The 27,623-nt window shown below is 65.6% G+C and overlaps 1 protein-coding gene across 2 annotated transcripts in view; it reads left to right on the top strand.

The window, feature by feature from the left end:
• CHD3 (chromodomain helicase DNA binding protein 3) overlaps window positions 1-27,623 on the top strand; it is an 86,931-nt gene that overhangs the window by 47,225 nt on the left and 12,083 nt on the right. For both annotated transcript variants that reach the window (XM_068424772.1, XM_068424771.1), the window contains exons 19-30: window positions 1,838-2,011; window positions 2,507-2,648; window positions 4,367-4,498; window positions 6,434-6,551; window positions 7,991-8,115; window positions 11,689-11,920; window positions 15,189-15,355; window positions 16,881-17,058; window positions 20,490-20,555; window positions 21,776-21,861; window positions 23,569-23,702; window positions 26,942-27,086. In XM_068424772.1, coding sequence (XP_068280873.1) covers window positions 1,838-2,011; window positions 2,507-2,648; window positions 4,367-4,498; window positions 6,434-6,551; window positions 7,991-8,115; window positions 11,689-11,920; window positions 15,189-15,355; window positions 16,881-17,058; window positions 20,490-20,555; window positions 21,776-21,861; window positions 23,569-23,702; window positions 26,942-27,086 — 1,699 coding nt within the window. The remainder of the gene's footprint in view (window positions 1-1,837; window positions 2,012-2,506; window positions 2,649-4,366; window positions 4,499-6,433; window positions 6,552-7,990; window positions 8,116-11,688; window positions 11,921-15,188; window positions 15,356-16,880; window positions 17,059-20,489; window positions 20,556-21,775; window positions 21,862-23,568; window positions 23,703-26,941; window positions 27,087-27,623) is intronic.

The raw sequence follows: 27,623 nt of genomic DNA, 5'->3' as shown, positions 1-27,623 counted from the left end.
CTGCATCCCTCTATCCCTGGTGTGTCCCCACTGCTCCTGTGTCCCCCTCTGTCCCCCTCTGTCCCATCGGGTCCTCTTCTGTCCCCTCCTGTCCCCTCCTGTCCCCTCCTCTCCTCTGGGGTCCCCCCTGTCCCCCCACTCTGTCCCCCTGCATCCCCCCACGTCCCTCTATCCCTGGTGTGTCCCCGCTGCTACTGTGTCCCCCCTCTGTCCCCCTCTGTCCCCTCCTGTCCCCTCTTTCCCCTCCTGTCCCCTCCCCTCCCCTGGGGTCCCCCCCATCCCCCCACCGTGTCCCCCTGTGTCCCCCTGCATCCCCCCACATCCCTCTGTCACTGGTGTGTCCCCCATCCCTGTCCCCCCCTCTGTCCCCTGGTGTCCCCCCCCCCAATCCCTTCCCATGTCCCCACGCCCCTGTGCCCCACCACGTCGTGGCTGTCCCCACGTCCCCCCCATGTCACAGCTGTCCCCATGTCCCCACGTCCCTGCGCCCCACCACGTCGTGGCTGTCCCCACGTCCCCCTCATGTCACGACTGTCCCCACATACCCCGTGTCACGGCTGTCCCCATGTCCCCATGCCCTTGTACCCACCACGTCATGGCTGTCCCCATGTCCCCATGCCCGTTGTACCCACCACGTCATGACTGTCCCCACATCCCCCCCATGTCACAGCTGTCCCCATGTCCCCACGCCCCTGTGCCCCACCACGTCATGACTGTCCCCATGTCCCCCACGTCGTGGCCATCCCCATGTCCCCATGCCCTTGTACCCACCATGTCCTGGCTGTCCCCATGTCCCCCCCCCACCATGTCACAGCTGTCCCCATGTCCCCACACTCCTTGTACCCACCACGTCATGGCTGTCCCCATGTCCCCATGCCCCTTGTACCCACCATGTCATGGCTGTCCCCATGTCCCCCCCATGTCACAGCTGTCCCCATGCCCCTGCGCCCCACCACGTCATGGCTGTCCCCATGTCCTCCCCCCATGTCACAGGGGTCCCCGTGTCCCCTCATGTCATGACTGTCCCCACACACCCCATGTCACAGCTGTCCCCATGTCCCCGTGCCCCACCATGTCGTGGCTGTCCCCACGTCCCCCATGTCATGGCCATCCCCCTGTCCCCATGCCCTTGTACCCACCATGTCATGGCTGTCCCCATGTCCTCCCCTCATGTCACAGCTGTCCCCACTCCCTGTGTCACACCACGTCATGGCTGTCCCCATGTCCTCCCCCCATGTCACAGGGGTCCCCGTGTCCCCTCATGTCATGACTGTCCCCACACACCCCATGTCACGGCTGTCCCCATGTCCCCATGCCCCTTGAACCCACCATGTCACAGCTGTCCCCATGTCTCCATGTCCCTGTGCCCCACCACATTGTGGCTGTCCCCACGTCCCCCACGTCGTGGCCATCCCCGTGTCCCCATGCCCTTGTACCCACCATGTCATGGCTGTCCCCATGTCCTCCCCCCATGTCACAGCTGTCCCCATGCCCTGTGTCCCACCACGTCATGGCTGTCCCCATGTCCCCCCCATGTCACAGGGGTCCCCGTGTCCCTTCATGTCACGACTGTCCCCACACACCCCATGTCACGGCTGTCCCCATGTCCCCATGTCCCTTGAACCCACCATGTCACGGCTGTCCCCATGTCTCCATGTCCCTGTGCCCCACCACGTTGTGGCCATCCCCATGTCCCCATGCCCTTGTACCCACCATGTCATGGCTGTCCCCATGTCCCCCCCACCACCTCATGACTGTCCCCACCATGTCAAAGCCATCTCCATCCCCGTGTCCCTCTGCTGCTCCCCCCTCCATGTCACATTGTCACCCCCCCCAGCAACCTGGAGGGCTTCCTGGAGGAGTTCGCCGACATCTCCAAGGAGGACCAGATCAAGAAGCTCCACGACCTGCTGGGCCCCCACATGCTGCGGCGCCTCAAGGCCGACGTCTTCAAGAACATGCCGGCCAAGACGGAGCTCATCGTCCGCGTGGAGCTCAGCCCCATGCAGAAGTACGGGGGACACCTGGGTGCTCCTGGAGGGTGGGGGGGTGGCCCCCAGGACACCTGGGTCCCTGGGAGAAGGGTGCACCCAGCCATGGGTCCTTGGGAGAAGGTGGTGTCCATGGAGCTGGTGTTGGTGGAGCTTGTTGTGTGGAGCTCAGCTCCGTGCAGACGTACGTTGGGGTTCCCTGGGTGCTTGGGAACCCCATGAGGGGGCTTGGGGAGACCCCCAGGACACCTGGGTGCCCCTGGAGGGTGGGTGGGTGGCCCCCAGGACACCTGGGACCCTGGGAGAAGGGTGCACCCAGCCATGGTCCTTGGGAGAAGGTGGTGTCCATGGAGTTGGTGTTGGTGGAGCTCAGCTCCATGTAGGCGTACGTTGGGATCTCCTGGGTGCTTGGGACCCCCATGAGGGGGCTTGGGGAGACCCCCAGGACACCTGGGTGCCCCTGGAGGGTGGGTGGGTGGCCCCGAGGACACCTGGGTGCCACCCCCCCCCCGTAGGAAGTACTACAAGTACATCCTGACGCGCAACTTCGAGGCGCTGAACTCGCGGGGCGGCGGGAACCAGGTGTCGCTGCTCAACATCATGATGGACCTGAAGAAGTGCTGCAACCACCCCTACCTCTTCCCCGTGGCCGCCATGGTGGGGACCGCGGGGACGCCGGGGGGGGGGACAGGGGGGTGTGGTGGGACATGGGGACTGGGGACATGGTGGGACATGGGGACATGGAGGTGTTGGAGGGACGTGGGGTGGAGAGACATGGTGGGGACGTGGTGAGACGGGGGAATGTGGAGGGGTTGGAGGGATGTGGTGGGACATGGGGAGATGGGGGGACATGGAGGGACATGGGGACATGGAGGGGTTGGAGGGACGTGGTGGGACATGGGGACGTGGTGGGACATGGAGACATGGAGGGGCTGGAGGGACGTGGAGGGGACAGAGGAACATGGTGGGACATGGAGAGATGGTGGGACATGGGGAGATGGTGGGACATAGTGGGGACGTGGTGGGACGTGGAGGGGTTGAAGGGATGTGGTGGGACATGGGGACGTGGGGGGGACAGAGGGACATGGTGGGACATGGGGACGTGGTGGGACATGGGGAGGTGGTGGGGCAGTGGGAGATGGTGGGGACATGGTGGGATGGGGACACGGAGGGGTTGGAGGGATGTGGAGGGATGTGGAGGGATCTGGGGGGATATGGGGAGATGGTGGGACAGGGGGAGATGGTGGGACATGGTGGGACATGGGGAGATGGTGGGACATGGGGACATGGAGGGGTTGGAGGGACGTGGGGCAGAGGGATGTGGGGTGGAAGAACATGAAAGCATGGTGGGACATCGTGGAGACATGGTGGGATGGGGACACGGAGGGGTGGAGGGATGTGGAGGGGACAGAGGGATCTGGGGGGACATGGGGAGATGGTGGGACAGGGGGAGATGGTGGGACATAGTGGGGACGTGGTGGGACATGGAGGGGTTGGAGGGATGTGGTGGGACATGGGGACGTGGTGGGACATGGGGACACGGAGGGGTTGGAGGGATGTGGAGGGGACAGAGGGACGTGGTGGGACATGGGGAGATGGTGGGACATAGTGGGGACGTGGTGGGACATAGTGGGGACGTGGTGGGACATGGAGGGGTTGGAGGGATGTGAGGGGACAGAGGGACGTGGGGGGGACAGAGGGACATGGTGGGACATGGGGACGTGCTGGGACATGGGGACACGGAGGGGTTGGAGGGATGTGGAGGGGACAGAGGGACATGGTGGGACATGGGGACGTGGTGGGACATGGGGAGATGGAAAGGTTGGAGGGATGTGGGGCGGAGGGATGTGGGGTGGAAGAACATGGAAGCGTGGTGGGACATGGTGGGACAGGGACACAAAGGGGTTGGAGGAACGTGGAGGGGATAGAGGGCTGTGGGGGGACATGGGGAGATGGTGGGGACATGGTGGGACGTGGTGGGACATGGGGACGTGATGGGGACATGGTGGAACGGGGGGATGAGGGGTTGGAGGGATGTGGAGGGGACGTGGTGGGACATGGGGACACGGAGGGGTTGGAGGGACGTGGGGTGGAGGGACATGGGGACATGGTGGGACAGGGACGGGGAGGAGTTGGAGGGACGTGGAGGGGACAGAAGGATGTGGTGGGACATGGGGAGATGGTGGGGACATGGTGGGACGGGGACGAGTTGGAGGGACGTGAGGGGACAGGAACGTGGTGGGACATGGGGAGATGGTGGGACATGGTGGCCCTGGGCTGGAGGCACCCGGAGGGGACACGGTGGGCCCAGGGGGACGCGGGGCGGAGGCCGGGGGCCAGGGGGGGACACGAGGTGCCACCACCGCTGTCCCCAGGAGTCCCCGAAGCTGCCGAGCGGCGCCTACGAGGGCGGCGCCCTCATCAAGGCCTCGGGGAAGCTGCTGCTGCTGCAGAAGATGCTGCGGAAGCTCAAGGAGCAGAACCACCGGGTGCTCATCTTCTCCCAGGTGGGGGGGCACCCAGGGGACCCCCCAGCACCCACAGACCCCCCCCCAGCACCCACAGACCCCGCCCAGCACCCACAGAGCCCCCAGCACCCACAGACCAACCCCAGCACCCACAGACCCCCCCCAGCACCCACAGAGCCCCTGGGTGCTCATCTTCTCCCAGGTGGGGGGGCACCCATGGGACCCCCGGGACACCCATGGGACCCCCCCAGCACCCACAGACCCCCCCAGTACCCCCCTGCACCCACAGCGCCCACAGACCCCCCCCCGGCATGCACAGACCCCCCCCAGCACCCACAGACCCCCACAGCACCCACAGAGCCCCCAGCACCCACAGACCAACCCCAGCACCCACAGACCCCCCCCAGCACCCACAGAACCACCGGGTGCTCATCTTCTCCCAGGTGGGGGGCACCCAGGGGAGCCCGGGACACCCACGGGAGCCCCCCAGCACCCACAGACCCCCCAGCACCCACAGACCAACCCCAGCACCCACCAGCACCCACAGACCAACCCCAGCACCCACAGCCCCCCCCCAGCACCCACAGACCCCCCCAGCACCCCCCAGCACCCACAGCACCCACAGACCCCCCCCCAGCACCCACAGCCCCCCCAGCACCCACAGACCCCCCAGCACCCACAGACCCCCCCCAGCACCCACAGAGCCCCTGGGTGCTCATCTTCTCCCAGGTGGGGGGCACCCAGGGGACCCCGGGACACCCATGGGACCCACAGCCCCCCCCCAGCACCCACAGACCCCCCCAGCACCCACAGACCCCCCCAGCACCCACGGAGCCCCTGGGTGCTCATCTTCTCCCAGGTGGGGGGCACCCAGGGGACCCCGGGACACCCATGGGACCCCCAGACCCCCCCCAGCACCCACAGACCCCCCCCAAGCCCCCCCAGAGCCCCTGGGTGCTCATCTTTTCCCAGGTGGGGGCTGGGACCCCCAGGGACCCCCTGAGAGACACCCAGCCCCCAACTCCAGCTCCCCTGGGTGCTCCCAGTCTAACCAGCGCCCATCCCAGTGCCCCCAGCTCCTCCCAGTATAACCAGTACCGGGTGCCCCCAGCCCGCTGCACGCTCCCAGTCTGACCAGTGCCCATCCCAGCGCCCCCAGCTCCTCCCAGTATAACCAGTATGGTGCCCCCAGCCCTGCTGCGTGCTCCCAGTCTAACCAGCACCCATCCCAGTGCCCCCAGCTCCTCCCAGTATAACCAGTACCGGGTGCCCCCAGCCCGCTGCACGCTCCCAGTCTGACCAGTGCCCATCCCAGCGCCCCCAGCTCCTCCCAGTATAACCAGTACGGTGCCCCCAGCCCCCCTGGGTGCTCCCAGTCTGACCAGTGCCCATCCCAGCGCCCCCAGCTCCTCCCAGTATAACCAGTACAGTGCCCCCAGCCCCACTGGGCACTCCTACTCTAACCAGCACCCATCCCAGCACCCCCAGCCCTTCCCAGTATAACTAGTACCAGGTGCCCCCAGTCCCCCTGGGCGCTCCTAGTCTAACCAGCACCCATCCCAGCGCCCCCAGCTCCTCCCAGTATAACCAGTACTGGGTGCCCCCAGCCCCCCTGGGTGCTCCCAGTATAACCAGTGCCCATCCCAGCCCCCCCGGGTGCTCCCAGTCTAACCAGCACCCATCCCAGTGCCCCCAGCTCTTCCCAGTATAACTAGTACCAGGTGCCCCCAGTCCCCCTGGGAGCTCCCAGTCTAACCAGCACCCATCCCAGCACCCCCAGCTCCTCCCAGTATAACCAGTACCGGGTGCCCCCAGCCCCATTGTGTGCCCCCAGTCTGACCAGTGCCCTTCCCAGCCCCCCTGGGTGCTCCCAGTCTAACCAGTGCCCATCCCAGTGCCCCCAGCTCCTCCCAGTATAACCAGTACGGTGCCCCCGGCCCCGCCGGGCGCTCCCAGTCTAACCAGTGCCCGCAGATGACGAAGATGCTGGACCTGCTGGAGGATTTCCTGGACTACGAGGGCTACAAGTACGAGCGCATCGACGGGGGCATCACGGGGGCGCTGCGCCAGGAGGCCATCGACCGCTTCAACGGTAGGACCCCGGCCCGGGGGGCACCCAAGGGTGGGGGGGGGCACCCAAGGGTCTGGGGAGGGCACCCAGTGTCTGAGGGTGACCCAGGTGTTCAGGGGGCACCCAGGTGGTTGGGGGGGGGCACCCAGTGTCCAGGGGGGACCCCAGTGTCTGGGGGTGGCACCCAGGGGCACCCGGGGAGGGGGACCCAGGTGTTGGGGGGCACCCAGGAGTTTGGGGGGCACCCAGGTGGTCTGGGGGGGCACCCAGTGTCCAGGGGGGGACCCCAATGTCCAGGGGGGCACCCAGGTGGTCTGGGGGGGGCACCCAGGGGTCCGGGGGGGACTCAGGGGGGTACCCAAGTGGTCAGGGGCACCCAGGAGTTTGGGGGGCACCAAGGTGTTGGGGGGACCCAGGAGTTTGGGGGGGACCCAGGTGTTCAGGGGGCACCCAGGTGGTCGGGGGGGGCACCCAGTGTCTGGGGGGGCAGCCAGTGTCCAGGGGGGCACCCAGGTGGTCAGGGGGGATGAAGGTGTTGGGGACATGAAGGTGTTTGGGGGGCACCTAGGTGGTCAGGGGGCACGCAGGTGGTCGGGGGGGGCACCCAGTGTCCAGGGGGCGACCCCAGTGTCCGGGGGGGGGCACCCAGGTGCTCAGGGGGGACCCAGGTGGTCTGGGGGGGGCACCCAGTGTCCAGGGGGCACCCAGGTGGTCTGGGGGGGGCACCCAGTGTCCAGGGGGGACCCCAGTGTCTGGGGGGGCACCCAGGGGGGACCCCAATGTCCAGGGGGCACCCAGGTGGTTGGGGGGGCACCCAGTGTCTGGGGGGGCACCCAGTGTCCAGGGGGGGCACCCAGTGTCTGGGGGGGCACCCAGTGTCCAGGGGGGACCCAGGGGGGTACCCAGGTGGTCAGGGGCACCCAGGAGTTTTGGGGGGGACTTAGGCATTTGGGGGGCACCCAGGTGGTCTGGGGGGGCACCCAGGCATATGTGGGGGGACCCCAGTGTCCGGGGGGGCTCCCAGGGGGGCACCCAGGTGGTCAGGGGACACCCAGGTGGTCGGGGGGGGGGCACCCAGCGTCTGGGGGGGGCACCCAGGCATATGGGGGGCACCCAAGTGTCCGGGGCTGGGCCCCCCATGGTGATGCCGGGGGGGGGCTTGGAGGGGGGCAGCGCTGGGGGATTGGGGGGTCCTGGGGGGGCTGTGGGTGCTGGGGGGGGTTGTGGGTGCTGGGGGGCCGGGCCCGGGGGGCACTGGGGGGGGCTGTGGGTGCTGGGGGGGCAGCGCTGGGGAACTGGGGGGTCCCGGGGGCAGTGGGGGGGTTGTGGGTGCTGGGGGGGCAGCGCTGGGGGATTGGGGGGCACTGGGGGGTCCCGGGGGGCAGTGGGGGGGCTGTGGGTGCTGGGGGGGGCTGTGGGTGCTGGGGTCGGGCCCCCCCCCGCTGACGCCGGGGGGGCAGCGCCGGGGGCGCAGCAGTTCTGCTTCCTGCTGTCGACGCGGGCCGGGGGCCTGGGCATCAACCTGGCCACCGCCGACACCGTCGTCATCTTCGACTCCGACTGGAACCCCCACAACGACATCCAGGTCGGGCACCCCCCTGGCACCCACCCTGGCACCCACCGGCACCCTGGCACCCTCCCCAGCACCTTGGCACCCCCCCCAGCACCCCCCCTGGTGCCCCCCTGGCACCCCCGTGTCACCCCTCCGGCACCCTGGCACCCCCATGTCACCCCCCTGGCACCTCCCCGGCACCCACCCTGGCACCTTGTCACCCCCCAGCACCCACCGGCACCCTGTCACCCTCCCCAGCACCTTGGCACCCCCCCAGCACCCCCCCTGGTGCCCCCCTGGCACCCCCATGTCACCCCCCCGGCACCTTCCCGGCACCCACCCTGGCACCTTGTCACCCCCCAGCACCCACCCCAGCACCCTGGCACCTCCCCTGGCACCCTGTTACCCACCCTGTCACCCCCCCGGCACCCCTCTGTCACCCTCCCAGCACCCTGGCACCCGGCACGGCACCCTATCACCCCCCCCAGGCACCCTGGCACCCATCCAGGCACTCTTGTCACCCACCCGGCGTCACCTGCACAGCACCCTGTCACCTCTCTGGCACCCTGTCACCCCCCCAGGCACCCCATCACTCCCCCTGGCACCCCCCGGCACCCTGGCACCCACCCGATGTCACCCCCCCCGGCACCCTGTCACCCGCACAGCACCCTGTCACCCCCCCAGGCACCCCATCACCCCCCCTGGCACCCCCCGGCACCCTGGCACCCTCCCCGGTACCCTGGCACCCACCCGATGTCACCCCCCCCGGCACCCTGTCACCCGCACAGCACCCTGTCACCCCCCCAGGCACCCCATCACCCCCCCTGGCACCTCCCGGCACCCTGGCACCCTCCCCAGTACCCTGTCACCCACCCGATGTCACCCCCCAGCACCCTGTCACCCGCACAGCACCCTGGCACCCCCCAGGCACCCTGGCACCCCCCCAGGCACTCTTGTCACCCACCCGGCGTCACCCACACAGCACCCTGTCACCTCTCTGGCACCCTGTCACCCCCCCAGGCACCCCATCACCCCCCCTGGCACCCCCCGGCACCCTGGCACCCACCCGATGTCACCCACCCTGGCACCCTGGCACCCACCCAGTGTCACCTGCCCAGCACCCTGGCACCCATCCTCATACCCCGTCCCCGACCCTCCCTCATTTCTCCTGCCCTGTCCCCTGTCCCCCACTGCCACCCTGACCCCCACCACCGCACCCCTGCTCTGATATGTCCCCCACCACCATGTCCTTGCTCTGATGTTCTCCTCAGTGTCCCCCACCACAGCATCCTTGTTGATGTCCCCCACCACCATGTCCCCACGCTGATGTTCTCCTCACCGTGTCCCCCACCAACGTCCCTCCTGATGTTCCCCTCACCATGTCCCCCACCGCCATGTTCCTGCTTTGATGTTCCCCTCAGTGTCCCCCACCACAACGTCCCTCCTGATGTCCCCCACCGCCATGTGTCTGCTTTGACGTTCTCCTCATCGTGTCCCCCATCAATGTCCCTCCTGATGTTCTCCTCACCGTGTCCTCCACCACCATGTCCCTGCTCTGATGTTCCCCTCAGTGTCCCCCACCACCATGTCCCCACTCCGATGTTCTCCTCACCATGTTCTCCACCAACGTCCCTCCTAATGTCCCCCACCACCGTGTCCCTGCTTTGATGTTCTCCTCACCATGTTCTCCATCAACGTCCCTCCTGATGTCCCCCACCACTGTGTCCCCACTCTGATGTTCTCCTCACCATGTTCTCCACCGACGTCCCTCCTGATGTCCCCCACCACCATGTCCCTGCTCTGGTGTTCCCCTCACCATGTCCCCCACGGCCGTGTCCCTGCTTTGATGTTCTCCTCAGTGTCCCCCACCACAACATTCCTTCTGATGTCCCCCACCGCCATGTCCCCTCACCATGTCCTCCACCACAATGTCCCTTCTGACGTTCCCCTCACCATGTCCCCCACCACCATGTCCCCACTCTGATGTTCCCCTCACCATGTTCTCCACCAACGTCCCTGTTGATGTCCCCCACCACAACGTCCCTTCTGATGTTCCGCTCACCATGTCCCCCACCACCGTGTCCCCGCTCTGATGTTCTCCTCACCATGTTCTCCACCAACATCCCTCCTGATGTCCCCCACCACAACGTCCCTCCTGACGTCCCCCTCACCATGTCCCCCACCGCCATGTCCCTGCTTTGATGTTCTCCTCATCGTGTCCCCCACCACGATGTCCTTCTTGATGTGCCCCACCACCGTGTCCCTGCTTTGATGTTCTCCTCAGTGTCCCCCACCACAACATTCCTTCTGATGTCCCCCACCGCCATGTCCCTGCTTTGATGTTCCCCCCAGTGTCCCCCACCACAACGTCCCTCCTGATGTCCCCCACCGCCATGTGTCTGCTTTGACGTTCTCCTCATCGTGTCCCCCATCAATGTCCCTCCTGATGTTCTCCTCACCGTGTCCTCCACCACCATGTCCCTGCTTTGACATTCCCCTCACCATGTGCCCCACCACAACGTCCCTCCTGACGTTCCCCTCACCGTGTCCTCCACCAATGTCCCTCCTAATGTCCCCCACCACCGTGTCCCTGCTTTGATGTTCTCCTCACCATGTTCTCCATCAACGTCCCTCCTGATGTCCCCCACCACTGTGTCCCCACTCTGATGTTCTCCTCACCATGTTCTCCACCGACGTCCCTCCTGATGTCCCCCACCACCATGTCCCTGCTCTGGTGTTCCCCTCACCATGTCCCCCACGGCCGTGTCCCTGCTTTGATGTTCTCCTCAGTTGTCCCCCACCACAACGTCCCTCCTGATGTTCTCCACCGCCATGTCCCCTCTCTGATGTCCCCTCACCATGTCCCCCACCACAATGTCCCTCCTGAAGTTCCCCTCACCATGTCCCCCACCACCATGTCCCCACTCTGATGTTCTCCTCACCATTTTCTTCACCAACATCCCTCCTGATGTCCCCCACCACAACGTCCCTCCTGATGTTCTCCTCACCATGTCCTCCACCAACGTCCCTCCTGATGTCCCCCACCGCCATGTCCCTGCTCTGATGTTCTCCTCACCATGTTCTCCACCAACGTCCCTCCTGATGTCCCTCACCACCATGTCCCTGCTTTGATGTTCTCCTCAGTGTCCCCCACCCCAACTTCCCTCCTGATGTTCCCCTCACCATGTCCCCCACCGCCATGTCCCTGCTTTGACGTTCCCCTCATCGTGTCCTCCACCACAACGTCCCTCCTCATGTCCCCCACCGCCATGTCCTTGCTTTAATGTTCTCTTCACGTCTCCCACCACGATGTCCTTCCTGATGTCCCCCACCACAACGTCCCTCCTGATGTCCCCCACCACAACGTCCCTCCTGATGTCCCCCACTGCCATGTCCCCGCTCTGATGTTCCCCTCACCATGTTCTCCACCAACGTCCCTGTTGATGTCCCCCACCACAACGTCCCTTCTGACGTTCCCCTCACCATGTCCCCCACCGCCATGTCCCCGCTCTGATGTTCTCCTCACCATGTTCTCCACCAACATCCCTCCTGATGTCCCCCACCGTGTCCCCCCCCACCCCGCCTGACCCGCCCCCGTCCCCGCAGGCCTTCAGCCGGGCCCACCGCATCGGCCAGGCCAACAAGGTGATGATCTACCGCTTCGTCACGCGCGCCTCGGTGGAGGAGCGCATCACGCAGGTGGCCAAGCGCAAGATGATGCTGACGCACCTGGTGGTGCGCCCGGGGCTGGGCTCCAAGGCCGGCTCCATGTCCAAGCAAGAGCTTGACGACATCCTCAAGTTCGGCACCGAGGAGCTCTTCAAGGACGAGAACGAGGGTCAGCACCCGGCGGGGCCGGGGGTGGGGGGTGACGAGGGGTGTGGGGGTGGGGGAGGTCATGGTGGGACGTGGGAGGCCGTGGTGGGACTTGGAAGGCCGTGGTGGGACATAGGAGGCCGTGGTGGGACGTGGTGGGACATGAGAGGCCATGGTGGGCCGTGGGAGGCCATGGTGGGACGTGATGAGATGTGCGAGGCTATGGTGGGCCATGGTGGGACATGGAAGGCCATGGTGGGATATGGTGGGCCGTGGGAGGCCATGGTGGGGCGTGGGAGGCCGTGATGGGACGTGATGAGTTGTGGGAGGCTGTGGGAGGCCATGGTGGGATGTGATGAGTTGTGTGAGGCCGTGGTGGGCTGTGGTGGGACATGGGAGGCCATGGTGGGACGTGATGAGTTGTGGGAGGCCGTGGTGGGACATGGTGGGCCGTGGGAGGCCATGGTGGGACGTGATGAGATGTGTGAGACTATGGTGGGACATGGTGGGACGTGGGAGGCTATGGTGGGATGTGGTGGGACATGGGAGGCCATGGTGGGACGTGATGAGTTGTGGGAGGCCGTGGTGGGACTTGGAAGGCCGTGGTGGGACTTGGAAGGCCGTGGTGGGCCGTGGAAGGTCGTGGTGGGCTGTGGAAGGCCATGGTGGGATGTGGTGGGACGTGGGAGGCTCTGGTGGGACATGGTGGGTTGTGGTGGGACGTGATGAGTTGTGGGAGGCCGTGGTGGGACTTGGAAGGCCGTGGTGGGACTTGGAAGGCCGTGGTGGGCCGTGGAAGGTCGTGGTGGGCTGTGGAAGGCCATGGTGGGATGTGGTGGGACGTGGGAGGCTCTGGTGGGACATGGTGGGTTGTGGTGGGACGTGATGAGTTGTGGGAGGCTGTGGTGGGACATGGTGGGCCATGGAAGGCCGTGGTGGGACATGGGAGGCCGTGGTGGGACATGGGAGGCCGTGGTGGGACGTGATGAGTTGTGGGACACCGTGGCAGGACATGGAAGACCATGGTGGAACATGGTGGGCCGTGGAAGGCCATGGTGGGACTTGGAAGGCCGTGGTGGGATGTGGGAGGCCGTGGTGGGACGCGATGAGTTGTGAGAGGCCGTGGTGGGCCATGGAAGGCCGTGGTGGGACATAGGAGGCCATGGTGGGACGTGGGAGGCCATGGTGGGACGTGGTGGGACATGGGACGTCGTGGTGGGCCTTGGGAAGCCATGGTGGGACGTGATGAGTTGTGGGAGGCTGTGGTGGGCCATGGAAGGCCATGGTGGGACATAGGAGGCCATGGTGGGACGTGGGAGGCCATGGTGGGACGTGGTGGGACATGGGACGTCGTGGTGGGCCTTGGGAAGCCATGGTGGGACGTGATGAGTTGTGAGAGGCCGTGGTGGGCCATGGAAGGCCGTGGTGGGACATAGGAGGCCATGGTGGGACGTGGGAGGCCATGGTGGGACGTGGTGGGACATGGGACGTCGTGGTGGGCCTTGGGAAGCCATGGTGGGACGTGATGAGTTGTGGGAGGCTGTGGTGGGCCATGGAAGGCCATGGTGGGACATAGGAGGCCATGGTGGGGTGTGATGAGTTGTGGGAGGCCGTGGTGGGACACGTGAGGCTGTGACAGGAGGTGTGAGGCCGTGGTGGGGTATGAGAGGCTGCGACAGGCCTGTGATGGGACATGTGAGGTGGTGACCAGGTGTATGAGGCCGTGCCATGCTGTGACAGTCCGTGTCAGTGTGTGTCAGGCCATTCTGGGCCATGCCAGGTCATGCTGGGCCACGTTGGGCCACGTCAGGCTATGCCAGAGCGTGTCAGGCTGTGTTGGGTTGTGCCAGGCCGTGCTGGGCCACGTTGGGGCATGCCAGGCTGTGTTGGGCCATGTTGGACCGTGTTGGGCCATGTGAGGCCATGTGAGGCCATGTTAGACTACGGTGGGCCATGTTGGACCACATTGGACCATATTGGGCGATGCTGGACCATGTTGGGCTATGCCAGGCTGTGTTGGGCTGTACTGGGCCGTGCTGGACCATGGTGGGCCATGCTGGGCCGTACTAGGTCATGTCAGGCCGTGTTGGGCCATGTTGGGCCGTCTGAGACCATACTGGGCGATGTTGGACCTTGTTGGGCCATGTCAGGCCGTGTTGGGCTGTACTGGGCCGTGCTGGACCACGTTGGACCACGTTGGACCATGTTGGACCATGCTGGGCCGTACTAGGTCATGTCAGGCCCTGTTGGGCCATGTTAGACCGTGTTGGGCTGTACTGGGCCGTGCTGGACCGTGTTGGGCCATGCTGGGCCGTACTAGGTCATGTCAGGCTGTGTTGGGCCATGTTGGACCATACTGGACCGTGTTGGGCCGTGTTAGACCGTGTTGGGCTGTACTGGGCCGTGTTGGGCCATGTTGGACCATACTGGACCATGTTGGGCCATGTCAGGCTGTGTTGGGCCATGTTGGACCATACTGGACCGTGTTGGGCCATGTTAGACCGAGTTGGGCCATGTTAGACTGTGTTGGGCTGTACTGGGCCATGTTGGACCACACTGGGCCATGTTGGACCATGTTGGGCCATGTCAGGCCGTGTTGGGCTGTACTAGGTCATGTCAGGCTGTGTTGGACCATACTGGACTGTGTTGGGCCGTGTTAGACCATGTTGGGCTGTACTGGGCCGTGCTGGACCATGTTGGGCCACGTTGGACCGTACTAGGTCATGTCAGGTTGTGTTGGGCCATGTTGGGCCATACTGGACTGTGTTGGACTGTGTTAGACCATGTTGGACTGTACTGGGCCGTGCTGGACCATGTTGGGCCATGTTGGACCATACTGGACCATGTTGGGCCATGTCAGGCCGTGTTGGGCTGTACTGGGCCATGTTGGGCCACGTTGGACCGTACTGGACTGTGTTGGGCCATGTTAGACCATGTTGGGCTGTACTGGGCCATGTTGGGCCATGTTGGGCCATGTTGGACCATATTGGACTGTGTTGGGCCGTGTTAGACCGTGCTGGACCACGTTGAGCTATGTTGGGCCACGTTGGGCCATGTTGGACCACGTTGGGCCACGCTGGGCCGTACTAGGTCATGTGAGGCCGTGTTGGGCTGTACTGGGCCATGTTGGACCACGTTGGGCCATGTTGGACCACGTTGGGCCACGCTGGGCCGTACCAGGTCATGTGAGGCCGCGTTGGGCCCCGTTGGAGCACGCCAAGGCCGTGCTGAGCCGTGCCAGGCCCTGGTGGACCCCGTCCGGCCGTGTCAGCAGCGTGTTGCCGGCGCAGGGGACAACAAGGAGGAGGACAGCAGCGTGATCCACTACGATAACGAGGCCATCGCGCGGCTCCTCGACCGCAACCAGGACGCCACCGACGACGCCGACGTGCAGAACATGAACGAGTACCTGAGCTCCTTCAAGGTGGCCCAGTACGTCGTGCGCGAGGAGGACAAGGTGCGCCGGGGACACGGGGTGGGGGCGGTGGAGGTGGTGGGATGGTGAGGGTGGTGGAGGTAGTGGAGATGGTGGAGATGATGGGGATGATGGAGGTGATGGGAATGATGGAGATGGTGGAGGTGATGGGGACGATGGAGATGATGGAGATAAGAGGAGATGGGGATGATGGAGATGATGGAGGTGGTAGAGGTAAAAGATGGTGGGGATGGGGACAGTGGAGGTGGTGGGGATGATGGAGATGATGGAGGTGGTAGAGGTAAAAGATGGTGGGGATGGGGACAATGGAGGTGGTGGAGATGATGGGGATGATGGGGACGATGGAGATGATGGAGATGATGGAGATGATGGAGATGATGGGGATGATGGAGATGATGGGGATGATGGAGATGATGGGGACGATGGAGATGATGGGGACAATGGAGATGGAGATAAGATGATGGCGACGATGGAGATGATGGGGACAATGGAGATAGAGACAATGGAGATGATGGAGATGGGGATGATGGAGATAATGGAGCTAGAGATGATGGGGACGATAGAGATGGTGGAGGTGGGGATGATTGAGACGGAGATAAGAGATGGTGGGGATGGAGATGATGGAGGTAATGGAGATGGAGATGATGGGGATGATGGAGACGATGGAGATAAGAGATCATGGGGATGGGAACGATGGAGGTAGTGGGGATGATGGGGACGATGGAGATGATGGAGATGGGGACAATGCAGATGATGGAGGTGGTGGAGATAAAAGATGGTGGGGATGGGGACAATGGAGGTGGTGGAGATGATGGGGATGATGGGGACGATGGAGGTGATGGAGCTGGAGATGATGGGGATGATGGAGCTGGTGGAGATAAGAGATGATGGGGACAATGGAGATGGTGGGGACAATGGAGATGGGGACAATGGAGATGCTGGAGATGAGAGATGATGGGAATGATGGAGACGGGGATGATGGAGATGATGGAGGTAGAGATGATGGAGACAATGGAGATAAGAGATGATGGGGATGGTGGAGATGGTGGCGACAATGGAGATGATAGAAGTGGGGATGATGAGGATGATGGAGGTAGAGATGATGGGGATGGAGGTGGTCGGGACAACAAAGATGATGGAGGTGGGGACGATGGCGATGATGGAGATGAAGATAGAGATGATGGTGGTGGGGGGGACGATGGGGATGGTGGTGGGGGGGACGATGGGGATGGTGATGGTGGGGACGATGGAGATGATGGTGGGGACGATGGAGATGGAGGTGGGGATGATGGAGATGGTGGTGGAGGTGGGGACGATGGAGATGATGGAGATGAAGATCGAGATGATGGTGATGGTGGGGACGATGGAGATGGTGGGGATGATGAAGATGGTGGTGGTGAGGATGATGGAGATAGATAATGGTGGGATGATGGAGATGGTGGTGGGGACGATGGAGATGGTGGTGGGGATGATGGAGATGATGGTGGGACGATGGAGATGGTGGAGATGATGGTGGTGGAGCTGATGAGGCCGCGTGTGCCGGCAGATCGAGGAGATCGAGCGGGAGATCATCAAGCAGGAGGAGAACGTGGACCCTGACTACTGGGAGAAGCTGCTGCGGCACCACTACGAGCAGCAGCAGGAGGACCTGGCGCGGAACCTGGGCAAGGGCAAGCGCGTGCGCAAGCAGGTCAACTACAACGACGCCGCCCAGGAGGACCAAGGTGGGCACTGGGAGACACTGGGAGGACCTGGGAGTGGACTGGGAGGCACTGGGAGAGCACTAGTGGGCACTGGGAGGCACTGGGAGGACCTGGTGTGCAACCTGGGCAAGGGCAAGCGCATGCGCAAGCAGGTCAACTACAACGACGCCACCCAGGAGGACCAAGGTGGGCACTGGGAGGGCACTGGGAGGCACTGGGAGAGAACTAGGGGGCACTGGGAGGTACTGGGAGGACCTGGGAGTGGACTGGGAGGTACTGGGAGGCACTGGGAGGACCTGGTACATAAGCTGGGCAAGGGCAAGCACGTGCGCAAGCAGGTCAACTACAATGACGCCGCCCAGGAAGACCAAGGTGGGCACTGGGAGAGCACTGGGAGGCACTGGGAGGCACTGGGAGGCACTGGGAGGCACTGGGAGGTACTGGTGCACAAGCTGGGCAAGGGCAAGTGCGTGCACAAGCAGGTCAACTACAACGACGCCGCCCAGGAGGACGAAGGTGAGCACTGGGAGGTAACTGGGAGGCACTGGGAGAGAACTAGGGGGCACTGGGAGGTACTGGGAGGACCTGGGAGTGGACTGGGAGGTACTGGGAGGACCTGGTGCACAACCTGGGCAAGGGCAAGCGCGTGCGCAAGCAGGTCAACTACAACGACGCCACCCAGGAGGACCAAGGTGGGCACTGGGAGACACTGGGAGGACCTGGGAGTGGACTGGGAGGTACTGGGAGGCACTGGGAGAGAACTAGGGGCACTGGGAGGCACTGGGAGGACCTGGTGCACAACCTGGGCAAGGACAAGCGCGTGCGCAAGCAGGTCAGGTACAACGACGCTGCCCAGGAGGACCAAGGTGGGCACTGGGAGGTACTGGGAGAGCACTGGGAGAGCACTGGGAGGACCTGGTGCACAACCTGGGCAAGGGCAAGCGCGTGCGCAAGCAGGTCAACTACAACGACGCTGCCCAGGAGTACCAGGGTGGGCACTGGGAGAGCACTGGGAGGCACTGGGAGGCACTGGGAGAGAACTAGGGGGCACTGGGAGGCACTGGGAGGACCTGGTGCGCAACCTGGGCAAGGACAAGCGCGTGCGCGAGCAGGTCAGGTACAATGATGCTGCCCAGGAGGACCAAGGTGGGCACTGGGAGGGCACTGGGAGGCACTGGGAGCACCTGGTGCATAACCTGGGCAAGGGCAAGCAGGTCAACTACAACGACGCAGCCCAGGAGGACCAAGGTGGGCACTGGGAGGGCACTGGGAGAGCACTGGGAGGCACTGGGAGAGAACTAGGGGGCACTGGGAGGCACTGGGAGGATCTGGTGCATAACCTGGGCAAGGGCAAGCAGGTCAACTACAACGACGCTGCCCAGGAGGACCAAGGTGGGCACTGGGAGAGCACTGGGAGGCACTGGGAGAGCACTGGGAGGCACTGGGAGAGGACTGGGGGGCACTGGGAGGCACTGGGAGAGGACTGGGGGGCACTGGGAGAGCACTGGGAGGCACTGGGAGAGCACTGGGAGTTGCTGGGAGGGGTCCTGATGCACTGGGCACCCTTGCCCAGGAGAAACGAGGTGGGTACAGGGCAGCTGGGGGCACTGGGAGGCACTGGTGAGGTACTGGGAGACATTGGGAGGATACTGGAGCAGACTGGTTAGGTACTGGGAGACAGTGGGAGGGCACTGGGACAGACTGGGAGGCACTGGGGAGCATCCTGTTGCACTGGGTACTGACACCCAGGAGGAGCGAGGTGAGGTACAGGGTAACTGGGAGCACTGGGACGTTACTGGGATGTTCCTCAGGAGGCACTGGGAGAGACTGGGAGAGACTGGGGGGGCACTGGGAGGGTTCTGAGACAGACTGGGAGAGTACTGGGACATATTGGGGAGAGTCCTGATGCACCGGGCACCCCCACCCAGGAGGACACAAGTGGGTACAGGGCAACTGGGAGCACTGGGAGGCACTGGGTTCTGGTGTTGGGGGAATGGGAGGCACTGGGAGTGAGCTCTGTCAGTACTGGGATGGACTGGGAGGGTACTGGGATGGACTGGGAGGCACTGGGGGGAGTCCTGATGCCCTGGGCACTCGCACTCGGGAGGACCGAGGTGAGGTACAGGGTAACTGGGAGGACTGGGAGGATACTGGGATGTTACTCAGGAGGCACTGGGAGTTACTGGGAGGCACTGGGAGGGCTCTGGGCTGGCATGTGCCATGGGGGGGGTGGGATTTGGGGGTACAGGGGGTATTTGGGGGGTATCTTGGGGGTGTTTGGGGTATTGGGGGGGTATCTGGGGGGTGGTTGGGGGGTACAGGGGGTATCTGGAGGGGGTACGGGGGTATTTTGGGGGTATCTTGGGGGTGTTTGGGGTATCGGGGGTATTTGGGGGTGTTTGGGGGGTATCTGGGGGGTACAGGGGGTATCTGGGGGGTATTTGGGGGGTACAGGGTGTATTTGGGGGGTGCAGGGGGTATCTGGGGGGTATTTGGGGTATCTGGGGGGTATTTAGGGGGTATCTGGGGGTATCTGGGGGGTATTTGGGGTATCAGGGGGTATTTGGGGTGTTTGGGGGGTATCTGGGGGGTACAGGGGGTATCTGGGGGTATTTGGGGGGGTACAGGGGGTATCTGGGGGGTATCAGGGGTATTTGGGGGTGTTTGGGGGGTATCTGGGGGGTACAGGGGGTATCTGGGGGGTATTTGGGAGGTGCAGGGGGTATCTGGGGGGTATTTGGGGTATTGGGGGTATTTTGGGGGTATCTGGGGGGTATTTGGGGGTATCTGGGGGGTATTTGGGGGGTACAGGGGGTATCTGGGGGGTGTTTGGGGGGTACAGGGGGTATTGGGGGTACTGCGGGTATTTGGGGGGTATTTGGGGGTATCTTGGGGGTGTTTGGGGGGTGTTTGGGGGGTATTTGGGGGGTATTTGGGGTATTTGGGGGTATTTGGGGGGTATAGGGGTATCTGGGGGGTGTTTGGGGATATGGGGGGGTATCTGGGAGTGTTTGGGGTATCTGGGGGGTGTTTGGGGGGTATCTGGGGGGTACAGGGGGTATCTGGAGGGTATTTGGGGTATCTGGTGGGTATTTGGGGGGTATCTTGGGGGTGTTTGGGGGTAGCGGGGGGTATCTTGGGGGTATCTGGTGGGTATTTGGGGGGTATCTTGGGGGTGTTTGGGGGTGTTTGGGGGTATTTGGGGGTATTTGGGGTATTTGGGGTATTTGGGGGTATTTGGGGGGTATTTGGGGGGTACAGGGGTGTCTGGGGGGTGTTTGGGGATATGGGGGGGTATCTGGGAGTGTTTGGGGTATCTGGGGGGTGTTGGGGGGTACAGGGTGTATTTGGGGGGTATTTGGGGGGTACAGAGGGTATTTGGGGTATTTGGGGGGTGTTTGGGGGGTATCTGGGGTCCCGGGGGGTATCTGGGTGCTGACGCCCCCCCCCAGACAACCAGTCCGAGTACTCGGTGGGCTCCGAGGAGGAGGACGAGGACTTCGACGAGCGCCCGGAGGGTGAGCAGCCCCCGGTGTCCCCATGTCCCCTCTGTGTCCCCATGTCACCCCCATGTCCCCCCGTGTCCCCTCAGTGTCCCCCCATGTCCCCCCCGTCCCCCCGTGTCCCCCCATGTCCCCCCGTGTCCCCCCAGTGTTCCCCCATGTCCCCTCAGTGTCCCCCTCACATCCCCCTGTGTCCCCTCTGTGTCACCTCTGTGTCCCCCCAAGTGCCCCCGTGTCCCCCCGTGTCCCCCCATGTCCCCTCAGTGTCCCCCTCACATCCCCCCATGTCCCCTCTGTGTCCCCTCGTGTCCTTCCATCTCCTCCTGTGCCACCTCTGTGTCCCCCCAAGTGCCCCCATGTCCCCTCTGTGTCCCCCCAAGTCCCCCCCGTCCCCCCATGTCCCCTATGTGTCCTTTGTCCCCGCCATGTCCCCTCTGTGTCCCCCCAGTGTACCCGTGTCCCCCCCCGTGTCCTCTCTGTGTCCCCCCATGTCCTCCCATGTCCCCTCTGTGTCCCCTGTCCCCCCCCATGTCCCCCTGTGTCCCCCCCATGTCCCCTCTGTGTCCCCCCATGTCCCTCCCTGTCCCCCCATGTCCCCTCTGTGTCCTTTGTCCCCCCCGTGTCCCCCCCGTGTCCCCCCCCGTGTCCCCCCCCGTGTCCCCCCATCCCCTCTGTGTCCCCTGTCCCCCCCCATGTCCCCCTGTGTCCCCCCCATGTCCCCTCTGTGTCCCCCCATGTCCCTCCCTGTCCCCCCATGTCCCCTCTGTGTCCTTTGTCCCCCCCGTGTCCCCCCCGTGTCCCCCCCGTGTCCCCCCCCGTGTCCCCCCCCGTGTCCCCCCATCCCCTCTGTGTCCCCTGTGTCCCCCCCATGTCCCCTCTGTGTCCCCCCATGTCCCCCCCTGTCCCCCTGTGTCCCTCAGTGTCCCCCCGTGTCCCCTCTGCGTCCCCTCTGTGTCCCCTTGTGTCCCCCTGAGTCCCCCCCGCCCAGTCTGGGGTGGCACAGGGGGGGAGGGGACCCAGGGGTGGGGGTCAGGGTGCCCTGGGGGGGTCAGGGTGCCCTAAGGGGGGGGTCAGGGTGCCCCTGGGGGGGTCGGGGTGCTGTGGGGGGGTCGGGGTGCCCCAAAGGGGGGGGTCAGGGTGCCCCTGGGGGGTCGGGATGCTGTGGGGGGGTCGGGGTGCCCCAAGGGGGGGGTCAGGGTGCCAGAGGTGGGTGCTGACCCCCCCTCCCCCCCCAGGCCGCCGTCAGTCCAAGCGGCAGCTGCGGAACGAGAAGGACAAACCCCTCCCCCCGCTGCTGGCCCGGGTCGGGGGGAACATCGAGGTGAGCACCCATGGGTGGGGGGGGGGCGTCAAGGGGAGCACCCATGGGTGGGGGGGAACATCGAGGTGAGCACCCATGGGTGGGGGGGGGGTCCAGGGGGGGACAGCATCGAGGGGAGCACCCATGGGGGGGGGGGAACATCATGGTGAGCACCCATGGGTGAGGGGGGGGTCCAGGGGGGGGACAGCATCGAGGGGAGCACCCATGGGTGGGGGGGACATGGAGGGGAGCACCCATGGGTGGGGGGGACATGGAGGGGAGCACCCATGGGTGGGGGGGGGCATCGAGGGGAGCACCCATGGGTGGGGGGGAACACCGAGGGGAGCACCCATGGGTGGGGAGGGGCACGGAGGGGAACACCCATGGGGGGGGGGCATCGAGGGGAGCACCCATGGGTGGGGGGGGGTCCCGGGGGGGGACAGCATCGAGGGGAGCACCCATGGGTGGGGGGGACAGCATCGAGGGGAGCACCCATGGGTGGGGGGGACATGGAGGGGAGCACCCATGGGTGGGGGGGGGCATCGAGGGGAGCACCCATGGGTGGGGGGGAACACCGAGGGGAGCACCCATGGGTGGGGAGGGGCACCGAGGGGAACACCCATGGGGGGGGGGCATCGAGGGGAGCACCCATGGGTGGGGGGGGTGTCCTGGGGGCAACCTGGGCAAGGGGAAGTGGGGGGGTTCCCCATATGCCCCCCACCCACCCACCCATGACGCCCCCACCCACTGTGACCCCCCCCGGGTTCTGGGTGCCCCCTGACCCCCCCCCATTGATTCTGGGGTGCCCCCTGACCCCCCCCATTGATTCTGGGTGCCCCCCTGACCCCCCTGGGCTCTGGGTGCCCCCTGACCCCCCCGTGCCCCCATTGATTCTGGGTGCCCCCTCACCCCCCCCCCCCCGGGTTCTGGGTGCCCCCTGACCCCCCCCCGGATCCTGGGTGCCCCTGTGACCACCCCCATGGATTCTGGGGTCCCCCCACCCCCTTGACCCCCCCCCCGATTCTGGGTGCCCCCTGACCTCCCCCCCCCAGATTCTGGGTGCCCCCTGACTCCCCGTGACCCCTCCCATTGATTCTGGGGTGCCCCCTGACCCCCCCCGGGTTCTGGGTGCCCCCGTGACCCCCCCCCCCGGGTTCTGGGTGCCCCCCTGCCCCCCCCCCCCCTGGTTCTGGGTGCCCCCTGCCCCCCCCCCATTGATTCTGGGGTCCCCCCATTGCTTCTGGTTGCCCCCTGACCCCCCCCTGGGCTCTGGGTGCCCCCTGACCCTCCCCATTGATTCTGGGATGCCCCCTGTGACCCCCCCGTGGATTCTGGGTGCCCCCTGACCCCCCCGTGCCCCCATTGATTCTGGGTGCCCCCTGACCCCCCCCTGGATTCTGGGTGCCCCCTCACCCCCCGTGGCCCCCATTGATTCTGGGTGCCCCCTGACCCCCCCCCCGGGTTCTGGGTGCCCCCCTGACCCCCCCTTGGATTCTGGGGTGCCCCCACCCACTGTGAACCCCCCCGGACACCCATGACCCCCCTGGACACCCATGTCCCATCCCCCATGCCCCCCATGCCAGGGTACCCCTGTACCCCCATGTGTCCCCCTCACTTGTGTCCCCCTACTCACCCATGTCCCCCCTGGACACTTGGGTCCCCCCACCCCCCCTGACCCCCCCCCCGGGCTCTGGGTGCCCCCTGACCCCCCTGTGCCCCCCCCCCCAGGTGCTGGGGTTCAACACGCGGCAGCGCAAGGCCTTCCTGAATGCGGTGATGCGCTGGGGGATGCCCCCCCAGGACGCCTTCACCTCCCAGTGGCTCGTGCGGGACCTGCGGGGCAAGAGCGAGAAGGAGTTCAAGTAGGGGACACTGGGGGCACTGGGGGCACTGGGGATGGTGGGGAGAGGCAGGGACACTGGGGGCACTGGGGACAGGCAGGGACACTAGGGACAGTGCGGGGACGGTGGGGACACTGGGGACACCGGGGACAGTGGGGACAGGCAGGGATACTGGGGACAGGTGGGGACATTGGGGACAGGCGGGGACACTGGGGACACCATGAGGACAGGCGGGGACACTGGGGACACTGGGGACAGGCGGGGACACTGGGGACACCGTGGGGACACTGGGGACAGGTGGGGATACTGGGGACAGTGGGGACAGGCAGGGACAGGCGGGGACACTGGGGACACTGGGGACAGCGCAGGGATACTGGGGACACTGGGGACAGGCAGTGGCACTGGGGACCGGTGGGGACAGCGCGGGGATGGGTGGGGACAGTGGGGACAGGCAGGGACACTGGGGACAGTGCGGGGACAGGCAGGGACACTGGGGACACTGCGGGGACACTGGGGACACTGTGGGGACATTGGGGACAGGCGGGGACACTGGGGACAGGCGGGGACACCGTGGGGACAGGTGGGGACACTGGGGACAGGCAGGGACACTGGGGACACTGTGGGGACAGGCAGGGACACTGGAGACAGTGCGGGGACAGTGGGGACAGGTGGGGATACTGGGGACAGTGGGGACAGGCAGGGACAGGCGGGGACACTGGGGATACTGGGGACAGGCAGGGACACTGGGGACACTGGGGAGAGGCAGGGACACTGGGGACACTGGGGGCACTGGGGACAGGCAGGGACACTAGGGACAGTATGGGGACAGTGGGGACAGGCGGGGACACTGGGGACACTGTGGGGACACTGGGGACAGGCAGGGACACTGGGGACAGTGGGGACAGTGGGGACAGGCGGAGATACTGGGGACACTGGGGACAGGTGGGGACACAGCGGGGACAGGCAGGGACACTGGGGACAGGCAGGGACACTGGGGACAGGTGGGGACAGCAGGGACACTGGGGACAGGCAGGGACACTGGGGACACCACGGGGACAGGCGGGGACACTGGGGACAGGCAGTGGTGTCAGAGACAGGTGGTGGCATCAGGGACAGGCCGTGGTGCTGGGGAGAGGCGGTGGCATCAGGGACAGGTGGGGACATGGGGGAGAGGCGGTGGCACCAACAATGGAAGGTGACATCGGGGACAGGTGGTGACAGCAGGGACAGGCAGTGACAGCAGGGACAGGCAGTGGTACTGGGGACAGGCGGTGGTGTTGGGGACAGGCAGTGGTGTCAGAGACAAGTGGTGGCACCAGGGACAGGCGGTGGCATCAGGGACTAGGCAGTGACACTGGGGACAGGCGGTGGCACTGGGGACAGGTGCTGGCATCAGGGGCAGGTGGTGGCACTGGGGTCAGGCAGTGGTGTTGGGGACAGGAGGTGGCATCAAGGGACAGTTAGTGGCTCTGGGGACAGGCAGTGCTGTGGACAGATGGTGGCACCAGGGACACGTGGTAACATCGGGGACAGGCGATGGCACCAGGCACAGGCAGTGGTACTGGGGACAGGAGGTGGCACCAGGGACAGGCAGTGGCATCGGGGACAGATGGTGGCACTGGGGACAGGTGGGACAGGAGCGTGGGGTGCCCATGTGTGTCTGTGCCCCCTCGTTGTCCCGTGTCCCCCCATGTCCCCCCGTGTCCCCCATGTCCCCTCGTGTCCCCCCATGTCCCCCATGTCCCCTCATGTCCCCCCGTGCCGCGTGATGAGCCCTTACTCAGCCGAGCGCCGCCGCTGTCGGGTTTCCTGGGGACCGGACGAGCCCGTGTCCCCCTCACCCCGACACAGAGTCACCCCCGGGGTCCCCGTGTCCCCTCGGGGGGCCAGGCCTGGCCCAGGGGACGCCAGAGCGGTGGCAGGACCCGGCCAGAGCTGGCACAGCCCGGGGATGGGCGCTGTGATGAGGGGACAGGCTGATGGCACGGGGACATCGGGGACATCAGGGACACTGGGGACATCGGGGACACTGGGGACATCAGGGACACTGGGGACCTTGGGGATAGGGACGGGGACAAGGTCCCTGGGGATGGGGACACTGAGGATGGGGACAGTGATGGGGACCATGGGGACAGGGACCCCAGGGGACACTGGGGACAGGAGCTATGGAGACAAGGGACACTTGACACAGGGATCTTGTGGAGGGGGACCCTGGGGACAAGGGACCCTGGGGACAGGGCCCTTGGGGACAGGGCCCTGGTGGTGGGGACCTTGGGCACAGGATCTGTGGGGACAGGGACACTGGGGATAGGGACCCTGGGGACAGGGACCCCTGGGACGAGGTCTATGGGGACAGGGACCCTGGGGACAGGGCCCTGGGGACAGGGACCTTGAGAACAGGGACCCCAGGGAGGGGTTCTATGGGGACAAGGGACCATGGGGACAGGGCCCTGGTGATGGGGACCTGGGGCACAGGATCTAGGGGGACAAGGGACCCTGGGGAGGGGGTCTGTGGGGACAGGGACATTGGGGACAGGGACCCCGGGGACAGGGACCTTGAGGACAGGGACCCCTGGGACGAGGTCTATGGGGACAGGGACCCTGGGGACAGGGACCCTGGGGACAGGATCTATGGGGACAGGGACCCTGGGGACAGGGCCCTGGGGACAGGGACCTTGAGGACAGAGACACGGGGGAGGGGGTCTATGGGGACAAGGGACCCTGGGGACAGGGTCCTGGTGATGGGGACCTTGGGCACAGGATCTATGGGGACAAGGGACCCTGGGGACAGGGACCTTGGACAGGGACCCCTGGGATGAGGTCTATGGGGACAGGGACACTGGGGACAGGGACCTTGGGGACAGGGACCCTGGGGACAAGATCTATGGGGACAGGGACCCCAGGGACAGGATCTATGGGGACAGGGACCTTGAGGACAGGGACCCCGGGGACAGGGCCGTGGTGGTGGGGACCCTGGGGACAGGATCTATGGGGACAGGGACCCCGGGGATGAGGTCTATGGGGGCAAGGGACACTGGGGACAGGGCCCTGGTGATGGGGACCTTGGGCACAGCATCTATGGGGACAGGGACACTGGGGACAGGGACTCCTGGGAGGGGTTCTGTGGGGACAAGGGACCCTGGGGACAAGATCTATGGGGACAGGGCCCCTGGGGAGGGGTTCTGTGGGGACAGGGCCCCCCTGGGAAGGTCCGGGGCCGGGGGGTGGTGGCAGGCAGTGGCCCTGAGCGTGTCCCCCAGGGCCTACGTGTCCCTGTTCATGCGCCACCTGTGCGAGCCGGGGGCCGACGGCTCCGAGACCTTCGCGGACGGGGTCCCCCGGGAGGGGCTCTCGCGGCAGCAGGTGCTGACCCGCATCGGCGTCATGTCCCTCGTCAAGAAGAAGGTACGGGACGGCCACCCCCCCCGGGGTCACCGGGGTCACCCCAGACACCGGGGTCACCCCCCTGGGTCACCCCCCGGGACACCTGGGTCACCCCGTGAGTCACCCCCTGGACACCGGGGTCACCCCCCTGGACCCCTGGGTCACCCCAGGCACCTGGGTCACCCCCCCGATGGCTGGGGTCACCCCCCTGGACAGCTGGGTCACCCCCCTGGACCCCTGGGTCACCCCCCCTGGGACACCTGGGTCACCCCAGACACCTGGGTGTCCCCTCCAGACACCTGGGTCACCCCCCGGGACCCCTGGGTGTCCCCCCAGACCCCTGATGGTGGGGTCAGACCCCCCTGATGGCTGGGTCACCCCCCTGGACCCCTGGGACACCCCCCTGGACACGAGGGTCACCCCCCCAGACACCTGGGTCACCCCCCTGGGTCACCCTTGGACCCCTGGGTGTCCCCCCCAGACACCTGGGTCACCCGCTGGACCCCTGGGTGTCCCCTCCAGACACATGGGTCACCCCCCCGGGACATCTGGGTCACC

Source organism: Nyctibius grandis, unplaced genomic scaffold (genome assembly GCF_013368605.1).
Source record: "Nyctibius grandis isolate bNycGra1 unplaced genomic scaffold, bNycGra1.pri scaffold_71_arrow_ctg1, whole genome shotgun sequence".
Lineage (NCBI taxonomy): Eukaryota > Metazoa > Chordata > Aves > Nyctibiiformes > Nyctibiidae > Nyctibius > Nyctibius grandis.
This window is presented reverse-complemented; position numbering and strand designations above follow the sequence as displayed.